The sequence below is a fragment of the Falco naumanni genome, chromosome 5 (genome assembly GCF_017639655.2).
Source record: "Falco naumanni isolate bFalNau1 chromosome 5, bFalNau1.pat, whole genome shotgun sequence".
Taxonomy (NCBI): Eukaryota; Metazoa; Chordata; class Aves; order Falconiformes; family Falconidae; genus Falco; species Falco naumanni.
Window position 1 is genome coordinate 39,372,242 of NC_054058.1, and position 17,863 is coordinate 39,390,104.

The 17,863-nt window shown below is 34.6% G+C and overlaps 1 protein-coding gene across 16 annotated transcripts in view; it reads right to left on the bottom strand.

The window, feature by feature from the left end:
• PPFIA2 (PTPRF interacting protein alpha 2) overlaps positions 1-17,863 on the bottom strand; it is a 351,100-nt gene that overhangs the window by 80,613 nt on the left and 252,624 nt on the right. For all 16 annotated transcript variants that reach the window (XM_040595910.1, XM_040595899.1, XM_040595903.1 and 13 more), the window contains one exon: positions 4,788-4,904. In XM_040595910.1, the coding sequence (XP_040451844.1) occupies positions 4,788-4,904 (117 nt within the window). The remainder of the gene's footprint in view (positions 1-4,787; positions 4,905-17,863) is intronic.

Genomic DNA, 17,863 nt, shown 5'->3' on the forward strand with positions numbered 1-17,863 from the left:
AGAGTGGGACCCAAGGCTGGATAAAAGACTTCAGCTGAAGCCTTATTGGTGCCCAGGAAAGTCCAGGGATATTTCACATTTTGCAGGTTCTAGTTACGTTTAACTATCCCATCATGGCATTTGCCTTTATAGTATTGATCCATTATATTTTTATCATCCGCATTAATCTCCAGAGCCATTTCTGCGGAATTATTACAAAATTATTACAAAAAACCTGTTTACCATATCATGTAGGTTCTATGTTTCTTCATTCTAGACTTCTCAGATCTTGTATGAATTAAAATATAACCATGAGGTTTCAACAGAAAGCTCTTTCCATACCAAGGGATGAAGCTTATTTCCTACCTGAGGTTGAGATCCTACCTTTGTCACTAGCAGTCACATCACCCTAGGTTATCTTCAGTGTAGGTTCTATTTTCTGAATAAATCTGCTTATGGCTTATAAAACACTTAATCCATTTCATTTTCCCACTTTGTGATGTACAGTAGAACCTTACCTGAATGGATAGTGAGTTTTTCCTACTTAGCCTTCTACCAGGTAACAATCTTTTTCTACATTGCCCCATTAACCATCTAAATTTATGATTTTTTATGAAAATTCATATACTTCCAAGCTAAGCGTTGTGGTAAAATGCATCTGTGAGCTTCCCTTTTTGGTTCTTTCTCACTAAGGTAGAAATTTACTGGTCAATGACATTCCTGCTTTTGCATGAGATATAGACCGGTTTTGTCAATCAGCTCCTGAAGCATTATTCCAGAGCCAAGAAAACCAAAGGTCACTTGGCAACACCATCTGCACAGCCACATTTTCATCTCCAGGATGTATCTTTCTTTCTGAGCTACAAAGCTTATCAAGGACTGATGAGAACGCCAACCCTTCCTGACCCAAACTTCATAATCATTTTAGGATCATCATGATCATCACGCTTAGGTTGAATAACCTCCTGTAGTATTAATGTTGCAATAATTTGAGGTGGCAGATGAAATTTGGTAATACTTTACTAATGCCCTGAACTCAAGTTTCTCCAGAGGTACATCAGGTGTAGTTAATAAACCCTGCTCATACTGTTCGGAGGGGCTCATCTGTTATCATTCGCTGCTGGCTGTTTCAGATGGGAAACCATCAATACTGAGAAAGGTGCACTTAAGCTACCCCTCTGCAAAATGGAAAACTCCTTCACCGTTTGTGCCACTGCAGAGCTTCACATATGCCCAGCTGCTTTAACATCTCTGCATGCATCTTTCATTTGTATCATCTTGATCTCAAAGGCTGTTTGATTCCACCTTTGCAGCTTCCCTACTTGCTTCCTAACATATTTTCCAATGAGGACTTTGTTCACTGGGAATTCTGCCTTTTGCTTGTGGAGAACTCAGGCTACTGCCTTTACAAATCAAGTGAAGGATCTGGGTGGTGGCAAGTGGTGTCTGGTGGTCACAGATCTAGGTAGGAGAATATCTGATAATAGAAATTGTTGCATATTAATTCCAACAGCAGGGTTTGGTTTTTTTTTTTTTTTTTTATTTTTGTTTGTTTGTTTGTTTGTTTGTTTTTTAATGTTTCAAAGCCTTTAAATATATTTTGTTTGTGCAAGTTGGCCTCTTTGCACGCTTCTGTATTTGCTAGCTTTTAAATTCTCTTGCTTAGCTGATATAGCTTAGAAGCTTTATTGTCATAGAGCAGAAACTTTAATATACCTGGTCAAGGTTTCCCTGAGAGAACATGTGTGACCTTACCTGTTTAATGACCTGGCATCCACCTGCCAATGAAAGCAACTTGCAGCATGATCTGCAGTCTGTTCCAGGCACAAAAAGCTAGACCTAAGCAGCTTTTTTTTTTCCGTTCTATTTTGTTTTATATGAGGATAATTCCATGCTGAAATCCTTAATACTTTCCTACAGCAGATGTCTTACAAAGTTTAGAATTTTGTAAAATCATAATTAAAAGGCATTTGCTCCCTTACAATTTTTCCTTTGGGATTATTTTTTTTTTTTTGTAAAGTAATAAATATTCATAGTTAATACTTCTCATCACTTCTATTTTACCATTATTTTCTTTTGAGATGTTTCATTTATACTTGATAATAAGTCTCCCTTTACAATTACACCCTGCCACCATTAATAAGATTTTTATTTCTTAAAGATTAACTACCTTGATTTCTCTTACTGCTAATTAAAGACAAAATACTATGTATTGAGCCATTGCTTTAGAGAAATCAGTTTATGGTATAGTAGGAAAATTTCCTTTGAGCCAATTTTTTTGTCTTATAAAATACATATATATACATAAACTACTTTTTATAAAATGTATAAATTTTCATTTTAATATTCTTTGATTTTCAAGTTCTAGAGATTTAAAAAAAAAAATCTCGATTTTCACTATTACCTTTTTTATAATTTTGCTAACATCAGTGTAGATAGACTAACACAACTTTGGTCATATTGTTTTAATTATTGGCATTACATTAACTTTTCAGTTCTCTGGCAATGTCTCGTTTTTCCAAGATTTTTTAAAAAAGAAAATGAGTGGTCCAGAAAAGCTCTTGGACTGTTCTTTCTATCCTTTTGATAGGAACTAGCCTAAAATTATATAACCGCTTTTTTTAGCACCTATTCTAAGCATTGAAGTAATACAAAATATTTCTGTGTTGCTCTGAAATGCAGTCAGATATTTTCTTTTTCCCAAGAGTATAGTAATCATTCAGTACTGATGCTACAAATAAGCTGAAATCTATGTAGACACCTTTTTCCTAAATACACGAGAAGGTATTCCAGGTTCAAATGGATGTAAAACTTTGACACACCTAAATTTCAGGGAACAGTCCAGTCTCCAAGTTTTCCATGTTAGCCATGGAAACATTTTCCTGGTAACACTTTCTGTAGGTAACTTGTACCAGAGGAATCCTCTAATTGCCTATACCAGTTTGGGACTACCGGTTCTGGGAACCTAGGCAAGCTCTATTTTGTTGTCTGCATAGACTACCATGTCTGTATCTCCTGGGAAGTCCCAGAAGATAAGCATGATGAATGTGGTGGCTTCCTGAAGGTGCTGCTTAAGTTTTACCTATACAATTGTTGTGACTCTCAGCCACAACGTCGAAACCTAAAATGCTGGATCTACTCAGACTGACTGAAACTGAGCCTTGATCTCCTGTGTTATTAGAGGGTGCAAACCATTACCTCATAGCTTTTTGTTCTCATCCCTACTGCTGAAGTTGAAGGAATATTTTCTAAATGGATGCTTACAGTTTGGGCTTAAGCGGAATTATATTATCAAGTGGGGTCTTGTCTTCAAAAAAAAAAAGGAGCTGATGGTAGGCACTGAGGTAATAGTAGAAAGGTAAAGAGCAGCTAGTGCGGAGGATGTGAATTAGAGTGTACTGGCTGACCTGGTGTTAATATAGCCTCCTGTTAACTCCCTATACAATATGCTTCCATTACTATAAGGAGCAAAAATTACTAGGCACAAGCCTTTAATTCAGCTTAACAAGACCCACTTAAATTGTTTTGATTAGATGTTTTCTGGACATAATAATCTAGAAAAACTTCATATAAAATGATAAGAATGTGTTACTTTGGCTTTTATTCATATTTCATTAATATTTAAATATACAGATCTCTTAAAGGACAGAGGATCTTATTTCCACTTAATTCTGCTAATAAGTAATGGTCCAAATGGCTCAAATCAGAAGACATAACTTGCAAAGAAAGTGCAAAAAATAGATACTCAGCTAAGCAGCATGGTTGTATTTAAAAGCACAAGGGAGTGGGATGCTCACTGTTTTAACAAAATTTCACAGATGTGTCAAAGAGTAAGATTTTGCTAGGAAGAAGAAAGTAGCTAAACAGTATTTGTTTACTGTAGGTTTCTCAACCACATAGGTTACTCGAAGAAAAATAGACACATAAAATAAACAGCAAAACACGTAAAATTAATGCTTGCAGTGCAAGCGTGCCCTTGTAAATTGGATTGCATATAAAATAAATAAATAATGATGAGTGCTGTTTTTTACAAGTATGATTTATGCCACTGTTCATCACATGCCATTAGACAAAAATGCACAATTAAAGATCTAAGCAGCAGCTCTTCTCATTTCAGCTGTCTGCCAAATGTTATGTTATGCTTGCATTTTAAATTAATGATAGTGAAGCAAAGGGGGAAGACATGCAACTTGTTTTTTTATCAATCTGCAAACTTAAGGCTTAGAAAAACCCCTCGTTTCTATATCACATATTCTCCAACATTTTTCTCTTTCAGCCTTAAGTGGCAAATACTTAGCCTAAATTCTGTATACCTATTTCTTATTGAAAGGGTGCTAAGTAAGTGAAATATTCTTCACCGTTCACTATATCAACATGGACATGAATTTGGAAAGTATCTATAGGTAGCACAGAGGAAAATGGCTTTCTCTAGTTTTTAGGTCTCTGTCATTCCCTTATGGACTATTTTGGCAGCAATGTTTGCATATATACCCTTTCACATATACACTTTGCTCTTCTCTGCGTGACATACGGAGCGTTACTCAGTAGGATATAGTGTCCTTAATTATAGCATTACATGAAAAATTTGTTATAAGCTGTGGGTCTAACTCAATACCCTATCAAAGAGCAAGGACATGTCAATTTGCATATTTTTTTTCCATTTAAACAAACTCATTGTTTGATACTGGTTTCAGTAGGCAGACAACATTCTAAAGATACATTCCATGAAATATTCTCATCACAAAAATCTAACACCTGATTATTTCTCATATTGATTGTTTGATCCAATGAAAACCAATATTTTATACCTTTTCATGAACCTTTTGCCCTGGCTCCATTCCTTCAATATGCTCTGATTCAGCAGGCCCTTCACCACCTGCCATTTTCCTTTGAATGTGTGCATTTTGTTCACGCAAAGCTACAATCTGCAAAAGAAAGAAAATAAGTGGTCAAAACACATAAGAAACTGAAAAAAACTACTGAGCAGACAATTTGTTAAATCTCTTAACACTTCCATCCTATATTGGCCATTTGTAGCATTTGCAAAATTATGTCTGCACATGCAGAGAGGTTTAAAACCCAAACACGTTAATAATGACTAAAGGCTGTTAAGGACAGAAATGTACCAATAAATGAGAGGATAGTCAACACTATCTTGTTTTATCTTTTTAGCCTTATTTTGTGCTAGGGTACCTTATTTTCTTAACTTGAAAGATGAAAGAGCTGTTAGGCATTGATTTTGTAACACTACAAGAACAGGACTCATTCTTTCATACAGAATGCAATGGATGCCAAACTGTCATTATAGGGAAACAGCGCCAAAGGGCTATGAAGCAAAACCAAGTGATGTAAAATGAAGTGCTAGCTTTCTGCCAACTTCCCATCTGATATTAACTGCAATATTCGTTTTAAGTGTTTTTTGTTAAGAAAAACATATACGTAAAAGTCCTCTACTGAGGTATCCATTGACTATTTTAGTGCATATACAAGTAGGGTTTATTGTATTAAAACAATTATTGTATTTATTGGTAGTGCCATTAAAAATCCCATGCAGCTACTGGAAAATAAGCTGCTTTCTCTGACTTTGTAGCTTCCTCCCAGTCAATACACAGGATGGAACGATTCAGGTCCTGTTTTTACATGGTATACTATTAGAAGCTGGAAGATCTGTCTAACATAAAACTTACTTATTTTGATGAATTGCACAGTTAGATCTCTCTGCAGTGTTCTGCTTTCATGAGCACATATAATAAATGATTTATTGAATGGATAATGTTGTATATTAAACACAGGAAAACACTGATAGGGTATATAGATGGCACTTTTGGAAAGCTGGTGTAAATTTAAAGGCTTCTGTCACTGTAATGTGTCGGCATAAATCCTGAGTCAGAAACACCCTAAAACACTGTCCTGTCCTACAATACAAAAGAGTGGGGATGGAGGCAAGATTTAAGGTACTACATACAACCTGGTAAGCATGTACAGCAGCCAAGATTTTGTGGGACATTAAATTTTAATTTACATTAAAAATATATTTACTTTGATCTGAATAATTTAGTTTGAAAATAATAATAATAAAAAAACTTCTTCAAATGTGTTTTTTAACTTATGTTTAAATTCTGACTGCAAAGACCATTTGAATCAGCTCTGACTAGCATTATAGAATTTAGGAACGGACCATTTTAAACAACTTTTCCTTAATATAAATGTTGAAAACTGTTGTGATATGAGTCAGGCTGATTCACTGCTCACTAAACTCCAAGTTACAGCCCTTGTAGAACTTGTGTGACTCCCACTGATTTCAGTGCCAAGACCAAGGCTTAAGGGCAACATTTCACCCAAAGCAATTATAGGAAAACATAAAAGAGTGGGAATTAAAACTGAGACAATCTGTGTCTTTTGGAGTTGTACAAATACACTGTGCTTTAAAGCATTTTGCTTAAACAAGACAATTGGGTCTGTCTTAAATAACAGAAAAAAAGTTCTTTATAACCTCATTAGTATTGACTCCCTTTGTACACAGTAATCAGTAATTTAATAGTTTTTCTGAATACTTTCACTGATTTTTTTTTCATGGTCCAAATGGTTCTCATATCTAAAATACAGAAAATATGGTTCCCACCAAGCAAAAGTAGCCATCAATTAGTGCTAAGTGTGACTTTCAGGCAGATTAAGGGATATACTACAATGTGTATATTATAAAATCATGATTTATGGAGAGTAATTATACATCATGTGAAACAAAGCTAATATCACAGGATATGTTAACTGGCAGCCAATAGATCTGAATTTTCATATGATAATCTTTCATTGATCCATTAAAACACAGACTTCACTATGCCTTTGTTTTGAATGATCAAATCTAATACAAATCCTTAATCATCCTTTAGGTCAGTAAGAATATTGTATAAACGCTACTGCAAGTATTTATCATTTCATCACATATTCCACAACAGTTTATTTCTTTTTAGCCTCTGATGGTTTTTAGATACCTTAGGATTACCACTGTCTTAATTAATTAAATTATTCCTTCAAAGTCAAAGGCAACTAAAAGAACACAATATTGTGTATCATTTTTTTTGATTATTCACTTGATTTTTTTAATGTTTTTGAGCAATTTCCTCGCCAAAAATCCATCATTGTTAAAGCTTATTGTTTCAATGGTTTTATTATGGTAATGAATACAGAGTGACTATATAAAGCAACAACATGGAGTTTGAAGTCTGGCACATCTTACAAGTTTCAGCACTAGGGTAATCATCAGATAACAGATCAAAGTTGTGAAGAACCACACAGCTAAATTGCTTTCATACTTGTTCTCTCTTTTTGATTTAAAGAATAAATTAAGGTGGAATTAATGCTCCTAAGGAAGCATAGGAACTCTCCTGTGTCTTACAAATAAATACAATTTTTTACTTTTCAGTTTGCTGAAGCAAAAGATTTTTAATTGCTACCACACTCGTTTATTACTTATTTCTTATTTAACTTGAACTTTCAATAATTTGTAAATTATTTGTAAATATGCTAATTTAATCACTGAACAATTTGTGTAACTTTCCACATAGGTAGCCAAAACACAGCTGAATGGAGGATAATGATGAAATAGGTGAACATGAAGACACAGACAACTCTAATATTTTTCCTGTGTAGCCTCTGAATCTTCTTAAAGTCTAATGATCATTACAACACCAGACAGTGATAATATCACAAGTAAGAAACCAATTGTTCAACATAGATAAAACTCAGTATTACTACTTCTGAGAGATGCTTAGTTTTTATATTGATGTTTTTATGTTTGTGATATCCAACTTAACATTACTACAAAACATGTTTACAGACAGCTTTCCAAGTACCTACATACTATTTAACCCTCTAAGGTTAAATTCTTAATGATTTTCATGCCAAGTTCTCTTTTGAAAAAGTAAAAGGTAATATTCTTGAGGATGGAGTTATATCTGTTATAAACGAAACAAAGCAAAATCCAAAAAGTTAAAAGATTAATAGAAAATAAATGTGGACAAATGCCATTGTATTTACCACTATTGTACCCCAAACTGGACATTCAACCTAAACATCCAAGTCCAAATAATACCTGCTAAAACATTATCAAACATACCACGTATTTTTTTTTCCTTATCAGCTTGTGATTGTGGACCTCAAATGATAGATTCCTTTCCTAAATTGCTGGCACAGATATTATTTTCCTATTTAGCACGCTTGCCAACATTTGACCTGGACCACAGGAACACATTTCAATGTGACTCTAATCTAAGATGAGTGCAAAACTGCAGACATTCTAGTCTCTCCATAGTTAAGTTGAAAGATACCTTCCTGTTGCAAGTCTAAATTGGGCTCCGGGCTAATTTACCAAACAGTGAGCTGAACTGAAAAGTTGGTTTTGATTGAGGAAAAATGAAACAATGGTTGTGAATTTAAGAAGATTAAAATGTAGACTGTTACTTTTCTAGTTTAACCTATCTAACTTTTGTGGCTTAACCCCATGAAAATATCCTATAACCGAAAGAAACATTCCCTTAGCTTGTTCTCCTCTCATAGACATGTTAATCTTCAACATTCTTCTCACTTTTGTAGTCAGTTTTTATGACTGACAAGGGACAATTTTATAACTTTGAAACTTCAAAGTACTTCCATCAATTTACAATCTGTCTTGAAGATTTCAAATGCCCATAGAAACAAATGGCACAATTGCTAAAGCTCCACTCTGTCATAGTCATTCTGAACATATACACAACTTTTACCTTTTTGTCTCAATGTTAAAATATTTTCAACTTTCCTAAAGTCCAGCTTTTTGAACTGCAGTTTTGGGAAACATTCCTCCTATATTATCCATAAAATTCCCTTCAAAATCTTAGCCTAATTTATGTCCATTATCTATAGACATCACTGAATCATACTTTTTTTATGAAGTTAGTATTCAAAAATTCAGATTCAAAATTAGAACTGGTCTTCATTTTCATACATGACCAAATCTATATCTCACATCTATACACATGGAAAAAAAAAAATAGTCTGAATTCAGCTGTTAAGGGACTAGTCATTTAAAACAGTGAAATACAGCATAGAACACAATATCAATACATAATAAGCCAGAGCTGATCTGAAAAGGTACCTGATGTTATAGAACTATATCCATTACCCATGCTGGTGAAAAGGGCAATGTAGTAAGCCAATAATTTCATAATCAATACAGATTATGTAAGACTATAAATCAGTAAGCAATAGCATAAATTCCATGTATTTAGCAAGGGAAACAGTCTGATTACTATCCACAGTAGGACAATAAGACATACAAATGAAAGAAATAAAAGATTCACATTGCAATTGCAAAACCTACAATCTAATGAAGGATAACCCAAAGGGAAAGGAAAAATCAGTACACAAAAAATGACCACATTTGAACTAGGCTCATTGGACAAAATAAAAGTAAACTGGAACACATAAACTATACATGCATGAAGATGCAATGGATTTACTCACAGTGAAAAGTCTCTCACAAGATACAAAATGAAGCAGGAGAAGCATTTCCTCTACATGTTTACTTTGGGTATTTTACAAAATAATCAATTTAAAAGTGTTTGAGAGGTGTGAGATCCAAATCCATTTCTAAGCATACAAATTGTAAATGACAGGGTACCTCTCCTAATGAAACTTAACCAGTTCTCTGCTTCCAATTGTTTGAGTGGCCATTCATTACCTCTTTATGGTTTCAGGTAATTAACTTTGCTATGAATATTTTATATAGTTACCTATAACAGCAATGAAAATGAACTACCAATTTATTACACTTTTTTAATTAACAGTTGCCTATTATAGATACATTTTTTAATCACACACTTATTGGTCTTTATAGTCTAATGTCATTCAAAAATCTGTCTTACCTTTACAGAACTTTGGTCTTGTCTCTTTCCTACTGTACAGATATCTTGAGCATCAATTTGTTAGATATTCTAGACCAGTAATTGTCTCACTGACAGACTCTCTCAAAGCGTAAGCATTCTCCAACACCTTATGGTTTTGTTCAGAGATGTGTAAGGCTTTGGCTGCTTTTTGCCCTGTGTTTTAGTGTTCTAGGCTTTTTGTGAGCATGTACTAAAAGACAAATGACTGCTATTTTTCAACCAGATGTGTAAGAACAAATGTGAATTAATTTCTTATTTTCTTGGTCAAATTACTTTAAACCAAGTAAGAAAGCAGCACATAACCTACAAAACGCCAAGAAATTTGTTAGATATGATTTAGATATAAATATGTAAGAAAATATTTCCTTGTTCAAATATCAAGTTAAAATCCCTCCAGACTGGTAGAAAGGAACTAAATGCATTTCTTTTTCTGTTAGGGATCATGGTGATAGTTGGTCCATAATTAGCACTGACAGCTGCAGGAAGGAAGAATGATCACTGTTGACAGGAAGAATGATTTTGTAGTTGAAAGCTCAGGGGGTCTCAGAATTTGGAAGTCTTAGATGATTTCTGGTGGTGTTAGCTGGTAAGATTAGGGGTGAATCAGAGAATATTGGCTACTTAGGGACCAGGCAAAATAACTTCCTTGCCACTAGGCTTTCTCTGTAAGTGTCTGGACATCCTCAGGGAGAAGCTGTAGCTACTATCCATGTATGTAATATACTGTAAATTACAAAGATGGTATTCTGGGTACTTTTCCTATCCATAGCAATTTCCTTTGCTTGAAATCTTGTTCTCTGGGGCTGTGTTCCCAGTGCTGTTGTTCTGTAAAAAGTGAGCACTCCGTACCTGACCCCAGCGCAGAGCATGGTCTACTTAGAGCAAAAATACTGTTTCAACCTTTAGCGCCCTGTATCACCTGGTCACTTAAGGCAGAATTACAATAACTGAGCTGAAAATCTTGACCTTTTCAGGCTGGCACAGAGTTGGCACTGAAAAGCCAAAATGTTGACCGCTTAGATTAAAGTAGTTATCTGATTCCTTCTATAAATGTTGGAGAGATACATGTTGGAGAGAGAAACATCACCAGGGGATCTTTAATGTGTGACAAAGGCGGAACGAACGACATACATATATTTTCTCCTGAGTGAAGGGAAAACAATTATCTTAAACTAAGAGGCTCCCATCATAATAGCTAAATTTAAGCAAAATAAATACCATCAAACACTGAAGAAATTCAAGAAATAACTCTATGAAGTAAAAAGCATGCCTGTAATATGGTACTATACACTAACCTGGTCCTGCCCACTTGTCAGACACAGTGGGGAAAACTGTTCCAGTTACTTTATGGATGCATACTTCCCTTCTCACAGTGTATATGTATGGAATACTGTACGCAGTATGGTACAGAGAAAAAAAAATAGTTAATGTTTTCAAAAGTATATGGCCTCTCTGTAGGCTAAATGAAATCCTATTCTAATTTTTAAACTAGTTGCATAATCAATTTCTCTACTGACTTTAACATTTTTGCTATTTAAATTGTATTTAAAACCATCTACCAGTAAAGGATTTAAATGTAATTACTATAACCATCTTGATTTAATTTTGTTCTCTATTGAATAAATGATTACAGTATGTAGACATATAAAGATACGTAATTTAATTAATAAACATATAAGGCCAAATGTTCACAGAGGTTTCTTTTTGTTTCTTTCTAATATTTAAGAGTAATCTTTTTTACTTCAATTTTTCAACTTCAAATTATTTAATGTATTTCAATAGTTTTGGAACAAGTTAAATACACTCTTCTGCTGTTAACAGAGGCTCTAAACACACAAATATAATGTTAGACAGTCTCCTAAAACCAGTAAGAACTTGGTTCACTTCAAAAATATATGGCATTAAAGGGGAACAATTATTTTAAGCTTCTGAACTTGCCATACCTGAAACCACTGAGCTTGTTTCTTTGATCTTCCAAGACTGAAACAAACCTGTCCTAGGCAATTAAGCTCACTGATAAAAATGTTTTACTTCGCTAAAGCTGACAGATCTAGAAGGCTTTTTTTGTAATCTCCTCTTACCGGGAAGGTGTTTCTTTTCACATGGACAGTATGCTAAAACAAACCTCTAGTGACTATACTGTGTCAACTTTCCATCCAGCTCTTATTTATGTAAGTCTTTCAGAGAACAGTGAAATTGCCTACTTGGATGTCCTCCTACAGTATTCTATCATAAGTGTCTATATTTAAACAGTGTTAAATATCAGATTTCAGTCTACTGAGAACATAATTCAGACTTCTGGTCCACTTTCTGACTTTGCTTTGATTTTGACAGGGATAGTTTGTGTTAAGCTTTAATCAATGTCTATAATTTTATACCATAAATATTAAGTGTGGCATGGGAAATAAAGGATGCTTAGAGACTGACTGCCTCAATGGAAATTTAAATCCTGAGTCATAAACACAAATACCATCTTTTACATTTCTAATTTGTGTTATTTTGTATTATCAGGATCTTGTATAAACAATGTACTATATTTCATTCTCTGGTGCTGGAAAAACACAGCTTGGGATGCACACTTGCAAAACTTCTCATGAAAAACAAATTGATCTTTTTTTGAATCTGAATAAGAAACAGGTTTATAAGAGGAGATATTTTTCATGAGGGGAAGGACATTTTAACCAAATTAAGATAATTATGTGAGATTTTATGTGCTCCTCAGGGTAGGTTTAGAAAGAATGCATCTTATTCAGTGGGACTCACCTGGATGCCTGCTGTAAACTGTAAAAACAAGACTTACATAAAAAATGTAGCTATGTCAAAATCTTAATTTTAATTGTATTTCTCCATGAGTTAAAAGGGATCTTTTAATAATCTTGTTCAAAATATACTTTCAATATTTAATTAGAATCGCACTGGACAATTTAAGCTATTGCTGCAACTTTAATGACTCTGTCAGCTGGGTTGTGACAGATTTAGCTGCAGTACTTTTGTGCCTCCATCCTCTGAGTCTATCAGCAGGATATCAGAAGCATCATGAGCAAGTCCCCAGGAGTTGCTGGTCATGAGTTTCCACTTATACACAGTTTCATATGGGAAGCAACACTAGGAAATGTGGTACCTGAGGTAAAGAAACCCATTCTCTGTTATAGGGGTAGGGGATGTTATACAAATACAGAGAAAAATCTACTGGGGATTTGAAATTTCTTAGCAGATTCTTCCATTCTACAAAGTTAATGCAATTCACAAACCAAAGGCAAAACAGACTGTCCCAGTGGTGTCAGTCTTTCTATCCCCCACTTTCCAGCTTATGCCCTTTCTTGTTCCACTGCTCTGTAATCACTTGCAGCCTCACAATTGCCAAAATATAGCAATTCCAGCATAGCATAGTATAGGCTTACCTGCATATGTTTTGACACATATTCACATTACTGAATGAATCACTGATAAGTTTGCACAACAGACCACTCAGGAAATCATGCACAAGATGACTGTATAGGTGTTATAATGTGATGGTTTAGAAGCAAACTGGTATAAAAGGATTTGAATGTGAGCCTGTTTTTACAGTATAGTGGCTAGTTTTCTGAATAAGCAATTAAATTTTGCCTGAAAGCAGATACATTATTATGATTTTTATTTTTTTCTGGCAAGAAAATTAGCCATTTATAAGCTTTAAACATATTCCAGTTGAACACTTCTATTTTCAAATATGCTTAAAATATTCATGGTAAAGAACTAGGCAAAACCCCTACATTCAGACGTATGAGTATTGCACATGTCCCTGCCTATTTGTTTATGTTGTATTATGTGCTCTGGAATGAGATAGGAAAACAGACAAGAGTAGCAAAATCATGACATGGAACCTTTTGGCACAATAAATCATATTGCCAATGAAACAAACCACTTCTAAGTTGCATCATGCTGTCACATCTTGTAGGATCCCAGAGGAAGCCTTGCATGTGCCAAGTTACACAGTCTTCGAGCAAATAGCATGGAAATGGATGCAACCACAGGCCATGCAGGGCAGCCGTTGGATCACAAGCTCTTGCAGTAAAAAGCAGAGGCACCAACCAAGTGCATGCTGCACTGAAGAGGCACACTTGGAGCACTACAAAGGATCACAGGATCAGCAGCTTGACTGCACTGCAACAAGATCTATTTGAAATTCAGTACGTTAATGAGTGCACTGTCCTAGGTGGTTTTGGCAGATATCATCCTGAAAACTGCCATGTAAATTCTCACAAGACTTACTTTTCCCGATAAAAACTTCTATACTAATCAACATGACCAAACCCACTCTGTTTAGTCATCCACTAATGACAACTTAGCCTGTCATAAAGATCAACCATGTTTCAATTATTTCCAGCAATCAATGGGATTGAGTCACAAATTCTGGTTGGCTTCATTTTCTACATTGATCAAAAGAAGAGCCCAAGTAGGGAGCTTCCCTCATCTTTGAATAACAGTGATGAAACATGTACTAGTGAGATGGTCTAGTCATTAGACCACCAAAGTGTTCCTGGAAACTTGGGGGAGAAGTGGTATGTGTGGCTCAACCACCTTCTGGACAATCTTTCCTAGGCAACAGTAGCTGAAAGTCTAAGATTCACAACCCTGCCTAATAATGTAATTTCCTTCTTATCTACTAAAGTGTCTGACTTTGGTAGATAGGATAAAGAAGGGTTTAAATCAAGAAACAGATTTTCCTTGTTTTTTCTCCAACAGAATTTTTGACCTATCCATGTACAAAACCAAATTAATAAATATATTTGAAAAAGTGTGGTGTTGGCTTGCGGTGAGGGGATCTTTCTTGCCAGAGTGGTAGGTGAAATCTCAGTATATTTCAGCATCATGATCAAATGAACTATTTAGAATTGATGACTGGCTATATACATAGCATTTGAGAGAGTAAATGCAAGATGCCCTTCAGGCTATCATAAATGCACCTTCTGACTTCATAAACCAAACTTCTCATAGATCTATACAGAGTCATTTAAAAAAACAGATTAAAATGAATCTCCCTGAAGATGGCTTTAGTGCTGAAATGCTTTAGTTTTTCCATTCAGCAATGCAGATTCTGAGCTTTGCAACCAGTTACATTTAAAAGTGCAAGTATGGATTTAAGAGTTTATTTTCAAAACAGATAGGAGTTAAACCAACTATGGACCACACAGCATTGTAATCAAAATTAGCCACACTTTGATAGAAAAAAAAAAAAAGAAAGAAAGAAAAAAGAAAAAAGAAAAAAGAAAAAAAGCCTTTTCCGATTGCAAAAATAACTTTGCAAGGTAGGAAACGAAACCTCCAGCACTAACAATGTACTTAGGGCTCACTTTGATGGAAGAAAACGATACACAAGCTTTGTGTTTTTTTAAACTCAGCACCTTCTCTCCCATTCAACTACTTAAAACAAAAAGAATTAGACAAATTTGCAAGTAGAGCTTTTATAATACTCTGAAAATTCACTTGTAGACTACATGTTCATATCTGACTGACAATATCAGCTAGGTTTATTTTATATTTGCCTGGTATATTTGCCAGTGTATTTCATTGTTATTTAAGTAGTGAGCTTTCCAGAAACTTTATACAATTGAGCCCTTTAAAATGTGTCCTGACATATCAAGAAAAATACTACTTTATTAATGGAAAAAACCTGTAGTAGTTATAAGCAATATATATTTTCAACATTTTTATATAATAAATTCTTCTCTTCCTTTTCGAGATTGTTGAACTTTTATTAATATTACTGTTTAGCTTTCTATGCATATTCATAGCAATCTATGGAGTAATACTCATTACAGTGAAATCATCTTCGTGAGGGAGTCTCTCTAACCCTTGGAGATTAGGCAGTAGTAAGCCTAATGAAAACAGATCTTGTACATTTCTGCTGTATGGGGTTTAAATGCTGTATGCTGTACGGAGTGAAAAATGGAGAAATTGAAATAGAACCTCTATATTCTTACTCCTGAAGGGCCGGGAAGTATTGTCTTATCATTACTAGAAAACCAGCATTTGATAGTGAGCTTGCAAGAGAACGTACACTCAGACTTACAGCAATGCTTTTAAAGTTGGTCAGAGGAGCGTTGTAAAAGATAGTTAACTTAAAAGTTGGAGGGTCTTTATTTTGTGGTAAAAGGAGGAGGTAGTACACTGAGCTCCAGCCCCCAGTTACAGTTCTTCTATGGTTTAAGTAAGCCTTTATCTTCTGTGCTTCAAATTTTGTCAGAGCAAGCTAAAACATCTAGCTTCTGCAGCTTAGGTATGTCTTGATTATTTTTTTCTTATAACACTGATGCAGGTACTGCTCTCTGTGACCCTGCTTATATGGCAGCTAGCACTTCCAGGCTGCTTTCATGTCACTGAAGTGCAAATAACGAATGCATGCAAAGATGACTGGAGATGCTCTGAATCTGTGGCAGCTTCATAACTTTAACTGGAAAACGTGAACATACTAACCATGTGTGATCCTTTACTGTTGGTGCTTTATGCTCATGGTAACTATGGACAGGTTCTGGCTATCAATGTTTTATTGACACGAAGGGTCACTTCTGTTCATTACAAGGGTTATGTGGTCCAGGGGTAGCTGACAGTTGTGGCACACAGCTGGCTGCATGAGGGGACTGCTTGCAGGACCTTCTGATGTCCATTTACACCATCACTGAGTCCTGACTCCTTCTGCCTGGATTGCCTGGATCAACAGTCATTTTTATACTTTAAATGTAACAATACACTAACACTTTAGGGTTTATTAGTCTCCTTCATGATGAATTCTGAACCAAATTGTTACTGTGTAAATAACTGTCTTGTGCTATTGCATGTAGTTGAGCACATATACCATTTATTTCTGTGGTGTACTGGCAACACTTTGAAAACAAAACAGGAGTCACTTAAAGCCACTGTGTAGTTGCTATTATGAAAAACAATATCTGTCAAGATTTTTCACAGAAGATTACCAGGTACGTTTCAATACTTTTTCTTCAGAAACCCTTATCTAACTAAATAAAAAAGTACTACTTCTAATTTGTCACAAAAATTTTATGAAATAGGATACACTGAAAGAAATTTTACAGAGACTCGCACAATGGAAAAATAATAACAAATATCAATTACATGGTTGCATTATAGTGCATATTTGACACCTGCTGACTAATTTCTCTTGGTGTTTTCTTTTTTTTCTAAGCAAGCTCAACAAAATGGTAGCAAAATTATTCTTTCATTATTACTCTCACAAAGACACTAGTAATGTACCCAAACCAGGATACAAAAGCCATGGAATTCATTGGTAGTACAGGGTGGTCAGAGCTGAGGATGGATTTGTCAGAAGCATTATGATCTTTGTTTTCAACAACACAGGAGTTATTGAAATATATATACATAGTGTGTGTATTTATATATATGATATATGTGATAGTATAGGTATTTTATTTATATAATTATATATACCTTGTGTATACGATTATATATGTTTATATATGTTTACTCATACAAACATATTTTTAGTATCCAAGCCACTGACCATAAATAAAATCATGTGCCTCTAGGGCTTTATGCAGTTGCTTTTAGTACTAAGCATTTAATTGAAAACTACCTATGCTTAAGGTATGTAATTTGGTTTCAGGAATCCTGCTCAGGTTAAAACGAAGTATTTAGCTATTTGCACTGAAAATCCATTTTCCTCTTCTGATTACATGAATATATTTTCCTCCAATAAAAACAGTCTTCCCACAATGAAATTTTGGACTCTGTATATTGTCACCTAGAGACTGTGTTTGTTTAGATTTATTTTGACTGGACACATCTGTTATGAAAACAACACAATTCTGCATATGTAGTCAGTTTTTATTAAATTTTCCTATACAGCGTATCTGTATTAAAATCACCACCTGTGATACTGATTGTACAAACCATGAAAATACAATGGATAGATAGGATATGTGTGAAAATTCAGACAGGAAAGGAACTTC